Source organism: Taudactylus pleione, unplaced genomic scaffold (assembly GCF_031769625.1).
Source record: "Taudactylus pleione unplaced genomic scaffold, aTauple2 ptg000026l, whole genome shotgun sequence".
In the NCBI taxonomy this organism is placed as follows: domain Eukaryota; kingdom Metazoa; phylum Chordata; class Amphibia; order Anura; family Myobatrachidae; genus Taudactylus; species Taudactylus pleione.
The window spans coordinates 13,513,066-13,526,674 of NW_028284428.1; the positions used below are offsets into that span (position 1 = coordinate 13,513,066).

Sequence of the window (13,609 nt, forward strand, 5' to 3'; positions counted from 1 at the left end):
AAATAATAAAAGTACTGGCCAGTTCCAGAGGTCTCAATCAGTTGCAAGGAAAGAAATAATATAGTGTCTCACCGGCTAAGCAGTGTATAGCTGACCAAGTCAGAATAATTCAGAGACGCGTTGTCTCAAAGATCCGGTGCAGTGGCTCTCCGTCTGGCCACAGAGTCTGGATACCTGCCGAAAACCAGGGCCAAATGAAAGCTGAGAGGAGATCCAAGTAAATGATTGAGCGTGGCCGCGGCTTGTGGATTCTCCTCGCGCCGGGATCAAACTTGAAAAAGTCCAAATCAGTACAACTGTTATTACTATGTCGTCAGGTTCAGCATGTTGCCAGATGATTGATGAGCCTGCACTGATTGTCTGCTCGTTCAGTGTAGGCACATCACAGACGGAGAAGACTCTGCTGCAACTGATAGTAGCAGGTAAGTCACCACTGGGCCACCAGGGACAATATGTCTACATTCTAATGCTGGCCATACACGCTACAATTATCGGGCGGATCGCCCTGATAATTGTAGCTTGTGGGGGGGCAACCGAGGGTTAAATATTGCTCGGTCGGGCATCCAGGATTGTCCAGCATGCCCGTCCGATGCGATATTTACCTGGTAAACTGTCGGCCGCATCGGGCAGTGTATGCCCAGCGCGGCCGACAGACAGACATTTTCTGTGTTCCTTCCTATGGAAGGAACAGGGAAACGTCTCCTCCCCCGGGGGCGGAGCGCAGATGTCTGCCGAATACACTGTGAGAGAAATCTTCATGTTTGTCGGTCTGACAGGCATTTTATCTGGCCGTGTATGCCCAGCATAACTTGTCAAAATTTAATTAATCTACTATACATAATGAATGTCGACAATCAACAGATCATACCCAACCCTTTAAAAATGGTTGTGCAAAGAAGCAACTGTTTATCAGTGTATCATCTTATCCCTATTTTCAACTGCTATAGAACATGCAGCACACATGACAGCAGTAATGTATATACTGTACAGGGGAAACCCAATAAACATAAGGTATTTCCATTTAAATATGTTATCCTGTAGTAACATCATACAATACACGGGCAGCAGAGAGCAGACTACACATACACCCTATACATGCATGCAAGTCCACCTCAGCCTCGGTTCATCCCTGACAGTGACTGACTAAACCCCAGCGAGAGCGCGCCCGGCTCCGGAACGCGCACGCACGGTAAGGACACACAAGGAAAACGCTTTGCTATGATTCGTTGTCATCGGTTTCCGTCGTTCCCCTGATTGGTCAGCCCAGTCGCGCCAGTTCGATTGCTGCCCGTGCTGCGTCTGTTTTGGCGCCAGGATCACTGTTCCCGTCATTGACCCACAGCAGCGGCGGCGCTGATAGCGGCAGCACGGCCCGTGTGTCCGGCGGAAACAGCCTCAGCACGGTAACGGGGGCGGGGAGACGGGAATGCTAGCAGTAGTCCAAGGAGGGTACAGGGTATATAGCAAACCCCAGGCAGAGGGTGTTGTACCCATGACATGGGTTCAGCGCTGTACCCGCAGACTGGTTCTCAGCACGCCCCGCAATTCCCACGCAGCGCCATAGCCAACATTGTCTAATGCTTATATACAGTATGGGAATGTATCTTACTATGACATCAGGAAACTTTCTATCATTGCTTCCCGGGGGCTCCATGCCCATCAACCATCAGGGCCCTTACTATACAGCAAGCTGTGCATCATGAATAAAGATACGAGTGACCCTTAGGGAGGCAGTGCATAGCAATAGTGTCAGTGTCTTAGTTGTGCCTTTTCTGTTGTTTTTGTGATGCTAAAAGAGAATTTGGTTTAAGTATTATTATCCTTTATTTATATGGCGCCACAAGTGTTTCGCAGCGCCTTACATAGAACTAATAGGTGAACAAGAAACAAGTAGCTTACAGTACATTACAGTGTAGGACAAGGACACGATATATATACATTGCTGCAATAGCGATTAAAGCACTCACAATAAGCAGCAGGGAGTTGGCAGTCACATGTTAGGTGCCCTAATGGGGAGTAAAGAGTAGCAGAAAATGTAAAGAGAAGCACACTAGGGAAGAGGTCCTTGCTCGTGAGAGCTTACATTCTAAGTAGCGCTGATCTGTATAATATACTCTGGGTAAAGCACCTGCTCCCATGGGAATTGCATAGTGCTGTACAGGAGAGTGCACATTTGAATGTTGTGTAACAGTGGTCGCCAACCTGTAGCTCTCGACCTTACCGGTAGCTCGTGGTCTTAATTTTGGTAGATCACCTAGCTGCACACAGTACTGCCGAGTAAACTAGGAAGTGACCTCTGGCACGTGCTCCCCCGTGGTGTCGATGCCATGGGTGGAGCCACAGGGAAGCATGTCAGGTGATTGACGCAACCTGTACAGCTATCACCTGACGTCCTTCCCTTTGAAAGACACCCATGGTGTCTACGCTATGGCGGAACAAGTGATTCCTGCCCAGCCCTACCCAAAAATCACACAACAGCTACCTATACAGTATGTTTTGCTCCTCTACTGCATGTGTTTCCTTGGAACCAGTAATTAACAGTGAAATGTGCCTGTGCTTAAATTTTATTTACAAACTACAACAATATCACTGTAATAATTAAATGCATTGTTGTTTTCTCTGAAACATATATATATTTTTTAATTTTCATTAAATGACCTTCAAGTGTTTGGTTATTAGCCAGATTTCTTTTCTACAATTTTAGTAGCTCTTCAGGAGGTTTTATTTTACTAAAGTAGCTCACACCTCAGTTAAGGTTGGCAACCACGGTTGTATAACATTTTTATAGTAGGCAACTTGACTGTTATGTTATTTAAGCATGTAATCCTGCTTACTTAGTTAGAATGCGTCAATTTTATTCAAAACTGGCTTGAGAAGTATCTTTGGAACATGGGGGACCGATACAGAATTACATGCAAGTTGACCGCAATTACTAGCTTTATACTCATGGAATTAATTCTAAAATTTACCGTATTTCAAATGTCCATACATTTGGTTAAATAGCTGTCGTCATAATGTGCACGCACTTGGCACTCCCCCTATCATTTGTGCAAGAAATTAGTCTGAAATCAGATTTATTTCTCTGTTCCCATAATTCAATATAGGCAGCAATTTACCTACACGTCCTCGACATGTCATCATTAATCTAGGTGCTAAAGCAATGTTGTCACCCAGCTATGCCCATTCAGCCATTTGTTGAGATGCAAGGAAAATCTAAGGCTGGGTACACACTAGGTGATCTGCCAATGCGACACCCGATGGTATGACGGCACAATATATCGGGTGGTTGGTACACACTTCATGACCCGGTGAACGACCTCCAAATATATAGTTGTACACACTGCACGATCCGCTGAACAACTGCCCGATATATCGTTCACCTGCATATATTCACCTTCCTGGCGTCAGCAGCTGGGTCGCTCCACTAAAACTGCCTGCGGGTGCCGTCCCCACATGCGGGCCACAGTGGCCTGCGGGTGGCGAAAACTGCAGTGTAGCGATCGCCCAGAATCTATTCACAGAGAAGGGAAAGCTTGGGGGCAACTCGAAAATGTCCGGAACTGCCGGATACACCCCCAAGAGTGTGAAAAGTCTTAAAGACATGCCCCCTTTTCAGGTGTACACCAGAGTGCCCTTTATCTGGGTCCGGCGACTGACCTAGAGTAAACATAATACTAGTACATTAATGTACTAGTATGGCAAGTCAACTACACTCTGGGGGAGATGTGTCAAGGGAATCTGTATTTAATGCTGGCTGTTGGGATGCCTACTGTCAAAATACCCCTGGTATTCTGACGGGTCGGGTAAGTATACCTACCCTCCCTCTAACCCTCCCTTCTTGTAGCCTAACCACCCCGCACCGTAACACTTCGCGTTAGTGCCTAAACCTAAGTCTCCCCCCTTTGTGCCTAAACTTAACCCCCCCAAAACCTAACGCTAACCCCGCTATGCTACCTAAACCCCCCCACACACCGTAACCATCCGCGTTGGTGCCTAAACCTAAGTCTCCCCCCTTTGTGCCTAACCCTAACCTCCTCCCCCCCAAAAAAACAAAACAAAAATCTAACGCTAACCCTCCCCCACAGCTAACGCTGAGGTCACCCCGGACTTTGAGCAGTCATCCTTCTATATTCCAGCATGGGGATTAAGATAGGTGTCTGTTTTTCGACGCCTATCTTAAGTCCCTTGTCGGGCTTGCTTGTCAAGATTTAGACTGGCGGCATCGCGTCCCCTGGTCTCATAACTACATCCCGTGTCAAGTCTTGGAGAGAGAAAATGGAGCAGTTGCCCAAAGCAACTAATCATCTGTCATTTCATAGATTGTGCTAATTAAATGACAGAAGCTGATTGGTTTCTTTCAAGTTTGGAGCTACCTTAAGTGTGGCATATAGTCGCAATTACTCGAGAGTTGAGCCATACACTCGTAATTGAATTTTGCTGTGAAAATCTGTTCCCTGTCTATCTACTTCTGTCACAGCCACTCGTTGATCCCTTGAACGGTACCCTCCAGAAACATGGGATATAGGAGAGGACAGACATAAGGGTAGACAGAAGAGGGGGAAAACGGGAATAGAGGGAGAAGGAAGGAATATGGGGGAGATGTGAGAGGATAAATATTCTGCTATGACTTCAACCTTTCAGACGTCCGTGAGATTGGAGAGGGAAAAAAGGGTCATGGGGAGGCAGATGAGGGGGAAAACGGGCATTGAGGGAGACAGAAGCGGGATGAGACTGGAATAGAGGGAGTCAGGAGGGGGGAGACGGAAGAAGACAGGAATGGGGGAGATGTGAGAGGATAAAAGCTCTGCAGCGGCGGCTACAATTGACGGAGTGTATGTATCCATGGAATAAAGTTTTTTTTGTTCTTCATTAAGGTGCATACACACGGTCAGATCTGTCAGATGAACCATTTTTACCAACGATTTGAACGATTTCAGACTATTAAAATGAATGAAATCATCAAAATCTGACTGCAAACACAGACTATGTCAGATATCGTTATCTGACATGTGGGAACGCGCATCGTTCATTGTTGCAGGCCCACAAGTCAGATTTTCTTTCAGATATGAACGATTTTTAAAATCATTATCGTTCATATCTGACAACAAATCTGACCGTGTATATGCACCATTAGATTAGCAAGTTGGAAAGTATTATTAATACTTTTCTGGTTATCTGCACACATCATTGAAAATGACTGTACCCCCAACATCACACATTTTCTTGTGCTCCTCTGAGTTAAGGCACACATCCACTAGACGATTAAATTGAACGTTATCGTTCGATTGTTTAAAAAATGTCTAACACGACCAGTGATGCGCGCTCCTGCTGGTCGTTTAGACATCTGTCATCGTACAGATATGTTGTACAACCTGACGATATGGTCAGGTTCAACATGTTTGCAGATGATTGATGTGCCTTCACTGAAGGACTGCTCTTTCAGTGAAGGCACATCAGACAGACAAACGACTGCATGATTACAATGTCGTAAAATGCAGTCTTTTGTCTGTCATCTACTGGATGTGTGCCTTTATGCTGCATACACACGGGACGATTTTCCTGAACGATATGAATGATAACGATATCGTTGAACAAAACATTGTTCATATCTTTCACTTTTTAGGCAGTGAACGATCGACCTTCGACCAACGATGCGCGTTCCCGCATGGATGATAAAGATATCTTTCATAGTCCATGCATGCAGGCCAACTTGGACGATATCGTCAATTTTCCCTGTTCAGAGATGTGGCAGGAAGACTCACTGAAAGATCTTTGAAAGATCTATTGGTGCATACACACAGTCAGATTTTCTTTCAGATTTGAACAATCGTGCAATCATTCATATCAGAAAGAAAATCTGATATGTGTGCCTGCAACGATGAATAATGTTCGTTCCTGTTTGTCAGATAACGATATCTGACATCTGATGTTTTTGCAGTCAGATTTCATTCATTTTCATACAGGCACAAATCCTTCAATCGTTCAATTAGTTTGTAAAATCGTTCAAATCGTTGGAAAATTTGTTCATATCGTTCATCTGACATATGTGACCGTGTGTATGTACCATATGAACGGTATCTTTGAAATATATTTTTGAAAGATATAAGTCGTTGGTGGTACAGATCGTACCGTGTGTATGCACCTTAACAAGGGAAAATGTGCAGTGTTACAAAATCTCAGTGAAGATTAACTGGAGATCTTCATTATTTTTGCAAGAAGTATAGCAATTTAAAGTAAATGTTTCTTGTGTTTATAAATTTTCAGTTGAAGATTTGTTCACTAATGTGTATATGATATGAAAGGGGATTTCCACTTTACCCCTGTAGTACATACCTTCCCATCACTAGTACTTTAATGGGGTCCCTCCTCTGCTATTATGTAGTTGGGACCTCTGTTTATTAAGTTTTGTGCTGCTTTCCATACTCTGGGAGATCCAACACTACAAGTTTAAGGCTGTCATTAGGAGCCACTATATCTGATGTCTGCTACTGTGGAAATAGTTGTGAGTGCTATGTCCCTGCGCTATATATATATAAACACCAAAGTACTGCTATTGGAAAGAGAGAGGTTAAAGCTGTGGTTCCCAAGCTCTGTCTTTAAGGCACGCCAGGGCCCTGATTCTGTGATGGACATAATTGCAGGTGAAGGGTTTGGGATGCAGTGCCCCTTAGTAGTTGGTATGGCTGGGGTGGCGCACTTTAACACCTTCAAATTATTATTTTATTTATTTTTTCTTTCTCTTATTGTGTGTGTGTATATGTGTGTGTGTGTGTGTATATATATATATATATATATATATATATATATTTTTTATTTTCTTAGCATTTTAATTACACCTTTCACCTATGTATCACCCATTAACACATAGTTTTTGCTTTATTCTCATTAACCCATACTAACACTTTAGTCTCTCACTGGTGTGCTTCACTGGGGTGGCTGGCCTTCGCCATCTTTTTTGGGGGTTCAGAGACGCCGTGACGCGGCCCGGAGGCTTAGCCATATCTTTGCAAATATATGCAACTGAGATCTCTGAAATTTCTAACACCATGTAGTTTTTCAATCGTATTGCTGTAGTTTTTTTGTTTCTTGTATAGACTAACGCCTCCCTTACATGCACCTGAGTGATATTACTGAAGTGATTGAGCAGCTACCAACATGTAGTGCCATAATTGCAGAGATGCACACAAGCGGCTGTGCAATTCCGTTTATCTGAAATGTAAATGCAGCAGGAGGTGTCTATAGGAAACAGAAACCTCCTAGCTGCATCTGCGATCCCAGCACTGCGACCGAGGTCACAGCCTGGAATCACAATCGCGACTGATGGTTGCCCCTTTGGCCAGGCTGCTGTAGCTGAAGCTTACCCCCAGCCTGACCTGGACCCCCTCCCTGTTTCCAGGAACTCAGGCCGTTGCCGCACCAGCCACCAAACGCTTCTGCCTGTCAATCAGGCAGATGCTTGGGGAACTCCTTGCATTATTGCAGGACCCATTCTGCACATGCACACAACAGGTTCTGCACAAGCGCAGAGTAGAAAACATTGAAGATGTGCGCTAACCATCGGGTTAGCGTACATCTCTGAATCAGGTCCCAGGTTTTCAGGATATCTTAATTGTACCTCAGTCAGTTTGATTATGCCAGTGGTTCAAAAACTCGGTCCTTAGGACCCCACACAGTTCATGTTTTACAGGTCACCAGCAGGTGCACAGGTGTATTCATTATTCACTGACACATTTTAAAAGATCCACAGGTGGAGCTAATTATTCCACTTGTGATCCTGTGAGGAGACCTGAAAAACATGTACTGTTTGGGGTCCTGAGGACCATGTTTTAGAACTTGTGGATTCCTTAAAATTTCAACTGTTAAGGGTGCATTGGGGACCGAGTTTGGGAACCCCTGGGTTAAAGTAAAAAACGTCTGCGCAAGTTTTGTACTGATTTTGCCCAATTTATTCTTCAGACATGGCAGACTCTGGGAGTTTTGCAGCGTCCCGCTCACGACGTGAAAAAACAGAGAAGAAAGGACGTAAGGAAGCCTTGGAACGATTGAAAAAAGCAAAAGCTGGTGAAAAAGTCAAATATGAGGTAACCTATTTTGCATATGCTATGAAGATTACATGCCTTCATTATGCTGTCAAAAGCTATTCCCGCATATGTTATCCTTGCACGCCTGTATGTTGTTGTAGATAAAGATTTACTTTAACGGAGATGATTTTTCCATGCTTAATCCTTTTTATTTATTTTTTACAGGTACCTCCTAAGCCATCTGGTTTACAATGACCGTGTGTCCTGTAGGGGTTGGCTCAGGGAAAACCCCCTTTTTACTAATATATAGTACAGTGAACTTAATACAATTCTATAAAACAAACCCAGGAAAAATCAATTTTATTTTATTAAAAAACTGACAATTGCATACTTTGGTAGATGAAAAACAGTAGCATTACAGCGTTTAACATATACCTCACCCTCACTAATATGATAGTTTATTATAAACTAGCTGGGATACAGAGTGTTGCCCGGGTTGAAGAATGGACCTTCTGCAGCCTTCATTTTTTACATTGTCCTTGCCTATAACCCCATTCCATTGATCCTGAAAAGGACCCCACTGTTTGCTAGCATGGTTTTAGCCCTAAAAATTACCTATCTATCCATTTATATAGTATTAGTATAGTATTTAGACACTGTTATCTCAACACTGTGGTATAAACAATGTTGTTTGCTTTTCCATTAGGAGTGAGAATGAAAAGGCTTTTGGAAGCCCTCCTCTGAAACATGTCACATACAACTGCATAGACTTAGTTTGAATGTGGTATACTAAAGGGGGAAAGCTTTGACAACACAGAAGTCATTCATACCTGAATAACAATGCAATTTAGGAGTAAATGACAGTGCAGGAAGCCGTTGTCTCTGACTGTTTGGAATGGGGTATATCAGGAGCAGAGTGACTTACAGGACTAAAATCAGTATAGTTTCCCAAATCCCTGCAGAACAGAAATCATTGGCGAGCAGAAATCTCTGCAGACCAACATTGGAGACCAAGGCATATAAAAATGTGCTTTGAGGAAATGAGTAACTGTCAGTGCAGGTGCAGTGTGACAGTTGATCCTCTGGCTCACTGCTCTTCCGTTGGAGCTCTGCCCGCCTCACCACTGGTACATATCAGCCTGTGCCTTCCGATCAGTGCAGTTTTAGGCACTGGAAGACATCCTGAGCTTCAAATATCCTCCTATATTATTAACAGCTTAATATTTTCACTCCCCCTTGATATAATGCATGTCAGGGCACTTCAATTAAACAGCATAACCATTAATATTCAATATTAATAGCCATGCAATACAACAGAGTTTGGACGCAATGGGCGGAATTCATTTGTTTCCACCGGCAGCTGTCCCACCTTCGCGCACGACGGAGCTATTCAGTTGTTGCTCCTGCTGGCGCGATCAGCTGCCAGCGCTGGCATTTCAGCTCGCACCACCGCTCAGCACTTTCGTTGCGTTTAGCCGTTTTACCAGGCTAAACCAGACCTCATTGGGCGCGAACAGTGCAATATTCTAAAACAATTGAATATCGCCCTGCGATCTCCCGTCACTTTAGATGGTAGATTGAGCTCGAGAAAACAATTGAATTGCGCCCTATGAATTCATATGGAAATGGTGGTGAACATGCAGTTTAGAGGTAGAACCAGGTTTGTTACAGTATACACCCTTCAGCCATAACATTAAAACCACCTGCCTAATTTTGTGTAGGTCCCCCTAGTGCTGCCAAAACTCATGATGCGATGTTTCTTGTGTGACACCTTGGTAATGAGACACCTTTTTATAGGCCATCAGTTCGGACTGAACCAGTTTATATTAATTTGCACTGACAAGGGGCAGGATTGCTTTCTAATTACTGATAGATTTCAGCTGGTGTCTTGGCTTTCCATGCCTTTTTTCACCTCCCTTTCTTCATGTGTTCAATACTTTTCCCTGTGTCATTCCACATCATTACACATAACTTAATTTATGTACATCTATGGTTTGATTTTTTTGCATGTCTAGATTGTTTGGATTTGTGCTGTCATTTGGGGAAAATTTTATTACAACAGCCCCATCATAAATATATGTACTGGGAAAAATGTTGAGATGTTCAATACTTATCGTAGCCGCTATGTATGTGTGTATGTATGTATGTATGTATATATATATATATATATATATATATATATATATATATATATATATATATATATATATTTCACCTTGACAAAGGGGTTTACTGCCCCGAAACGTTATATTTATATATATATATATATATATATATATATATATATATATATATATATATATATAAAAATCAGGGCTCGACAATTTTTAGAAAAATCTAGGAGCCAGCTTCAAAGTTTAGGAGCCAGGCCATCGTCCATAACCTAAATATAAGAAAACTTGTATAAACCACCACACATGCCCCTCAACCTCCCCACGTGCCATCAAACCACAACACATGCCCATACCTGCCCCCAATTCAAAATATGCTATGCAGTGGGTCCCAAATGCACATTATGCCACACAGTAGGATCCAAATGCACATTATGCCACACAGTAGGACCACAATTCTTATTATGCCACACAGTAGGACCACATTTCTTATAATACCACACAGTAGGACCCAAATGTACATTATGCCACACAGTAGGTCCCAAATGCACATTATGCCACAGACTAGGACAAAATACATATTATGGCACACAGTAGGACAAAATACATATTATGCCATTCACTAGGATCCACATCAATTAAATTACAGTGGGGTGAGGATCGCTTCTTTTTGCGTGCTACTCAGCTGCTGCAGCTACACACACTATAGTCCACAAAATGGCCCCTCACCTAGCCATGCCACTGCTCTGCACAGTTCCACCCCCCCCGTTATAGCAGACTACATTAATTAAAAAAAACGGTGTCAAACAGTAATACACCCGGACAAACCACGCCCACACCACAGCTCAGCTACCCCCATGCACACCATCTCCCACAACCACACCACTGCTCTGCTGCCTCTGGCAAATCACCCCCAGTGACCACACCACTGCACAGCTACCACTGGACAAACCACTCCCCGCAGCAACACACCACTGCTCGGCTACCTCTAACAACTCCCTCTAGCTACGCCACTCCTCGGCTAAACCCGCGCCAGCGCACCCATGTCAGTGCTCGGCTTCCCCTTCTGAAGCCCCCAGTCCCGGTCACGAATAGATCCTCTTACCGACGAGTTCTATACAGCCGCAGTTTAGAGAAGGAAGAGTCGGCTCAGCAGAATCGGCAGCGTTCACTGCATGCACTCTGCAAGTGTCTGTCCGCCACATTACAGTCACACTCATGAATCTCCGCTGGGGCTGACGATCTGCTTCCTCCCACCTCTTGTCGCCAGGTAGCAAAATATGGTCGCCATGGCGACCTGCCCCCGGGATTTGTCGAGCCCTGTATGTATGTGTATATATTATAAGGGCACAGTCGTGCCCTTATATTAAGGCTGCATCTTAAAAAACGGAAATCTCCATACAGAATTCCGTAAGGGGGGGGGGGCATGGTGTTTAAGGCGCTACACCTCAAAAGCTGTTGGAGGTACCGAGCTGAAATTTGGCACGGCCGGGTAGAACTGTTGCTCGGTGCTGCGTGCCAAATTTAAGGGCATAAACATAAAAAAATTAGGATTAGGGAGTAATCTAAAACTCCAACTGTCACTTTTTTCTGACATTTTCAATTAGGACGACTTTTTTGCGTTCTCTATGGGGGATTTTTGGGAAGCCATAACTCAGGGTAGGGGAAGAATTAAGACTTGGGGTTTGTTTTATTAGGTAACTATTGTTCCAGTGTACGTGGTTTTGGGGTTCAGGTAAATTAGAAAGTTACAGTTTTTAAACTATTACCTCAAGAATGCACCATTGTAGAGGTAGGACTTTTCAACTTGTTGCGCAGCTTCAGTAGGATCCTCCAGCAGGTGTTCTTACTGTGGCTTCATCTGGGTGTACAAAGATGGCTGCCTTTTGCGGGCTTTAGCGGTGGACCAACCCGGCAATGGAATTGGTCGTAAGCGGGACACGACGGTGGTCAAGCGGGCGTGGCGGAGCATGCAGCGGCGGCATTTGCGGGCTACAGCGGTGGCGGTGATGGTGCAGCCTGCGGGACCTGGCAGCGGCGGATGGTGGGACCTGGCAGTGTTGGCGGCGGGCCTGGATTAGAGAGGATCCAGACCCTGCCAGCCATTCTGCCGAGTACGGCAGCGGCGCCCATTTAAAAAAATGGCGCCTCAGCGCCATTAATGAATTTCAAAGATGGCCACCGCGAGCCAATCACGGTTCTTATGGGCTGCCAGCGCAAGGAGGCAGTATGGCAGTCCGACGGCCGGGAGGGAGCAGAGAGGAGCTCCTGAAGAAAGAAGACGCTGAAAGTCCTAGTGGGCGGCGGCCATGCAAAGAGGTGACACAGGCTGAGAGGACAACAGAAGCCCTGGGGAGGTGGCAGACATGCAAAAGAGCTAATTGGCTGCTGCCCACTAGGAGAAGACGCCGAAGCCCTGGCTTGTTGGCGCCCGCCAGGCGAAGACACCGGAAGTCCTAGTGGACGGCAGCCACGAAAATAAGCTGACACAGGCTGTCACTCACTAGGCGAAGACGCCGAAGCCCTGGCAGGTTGGCGCCCGCCAGACGAAGACGCCGAAATTTTGGGGTGGCGGTAGCTATGAAAAAGAGCTTAAAGGCTGCCGCCCCTTAGGTGAAGGTTCAGATAAAATGTATTTTATTTTAAAAAAACGGTCTCTGTTCATTTTAATATTTCTTTTACAGGTGTACTTACAGGTACCAGTGGGCCCAAAATTCCCCGCTTGTTGGTTCTTCTGGTTTTCCAAGTACCAGCATGCGGGGGAGGCTTGCTGGGACCTATAGTTCACCTGCAAAAGAAAAGTCTTTTAAAATGCACCGCACATTACACAATCAACCCGGCACCCAACGCCCAGGGGTGCTGGGGTTAGCCCCGGGCTATCAGCCTGGGGTGCCCTGGAGAGGGGGACCCCTGTATTGTGGCGGTCCCCAGGGATCCCCGGCCTGGGCTGACTAGCTGTCAGGGTTAATGCTTTGGCTGGGGGGCCTGGTGAAAGCGCTCCCCTGGCTGTGGCATTAGCCCCCCGCTAGAAAAAGTCTGGTGCTGGTTCTGAAGAATACAGGGGGACCCTACTTATTTTTCCCCCCCTGTTTCTACTTCAGGGTCCATAGGGGGTCCACAGGGTTGACCTTGGGGTATAGCTGGATCTGGATCCACGACGGGCACCACGCAGTTAAAGCTTTAGCTGCTCCCAGGATGCACTTTGGTCCGTCCTCCTCTATACCCCCACCCCCGAGCCACAGGCACCTCAGTTTTAGTTGGTGCCCGGCCGGAGTCGGGTCACCCTGGCGCAGTGGGGCTGCATTAGCAGCCTCTAAGCTTATTTTAAATTTTTTTAAAATGAAGATTATATTTATTTATTTTTTCTATCTTCAGAGCGGCACCATCAGACTTTCCATCTGGACGTCCATGCTGCCGCTCCAACATCCCCGCTGTCGCTGCGACGCCAGTACTGATCTGAGGATCGCAGCGGGACCA

The 13,609-nt window shown here is 45.3% G+C and overlaps 1 protein-coding gene across 1 annotated transcript in view; it reads left to right on the plus strand.

Annotated features, from left to right (window-relative positions):
- The first annotated feature begins 1,247 nt into the window (after positions 1–1,247).
- Positions 1,248–13,609, plus strand: part of POLA1 (DNA polymerase alpha 1, catalytic subunit) — a 477,386-nt gene continuing 465,024 nt past the window's right edge. The window contains exons 1-2 of the mRNA XM_088451643.1: positions 1,248–1,403; positions 7,957–8,081. Of these exons, the coding sequence (XP_088307769.1) occupies positions 7,959–8,081 (123 nt within the window). The 5' untranslated portion in view covers positions 1,248–1,403; positions 7,957–7,958. The remainder of the gene's footprint in view (positions 1,404–7,956; positions 8,082–13,609) is intronic.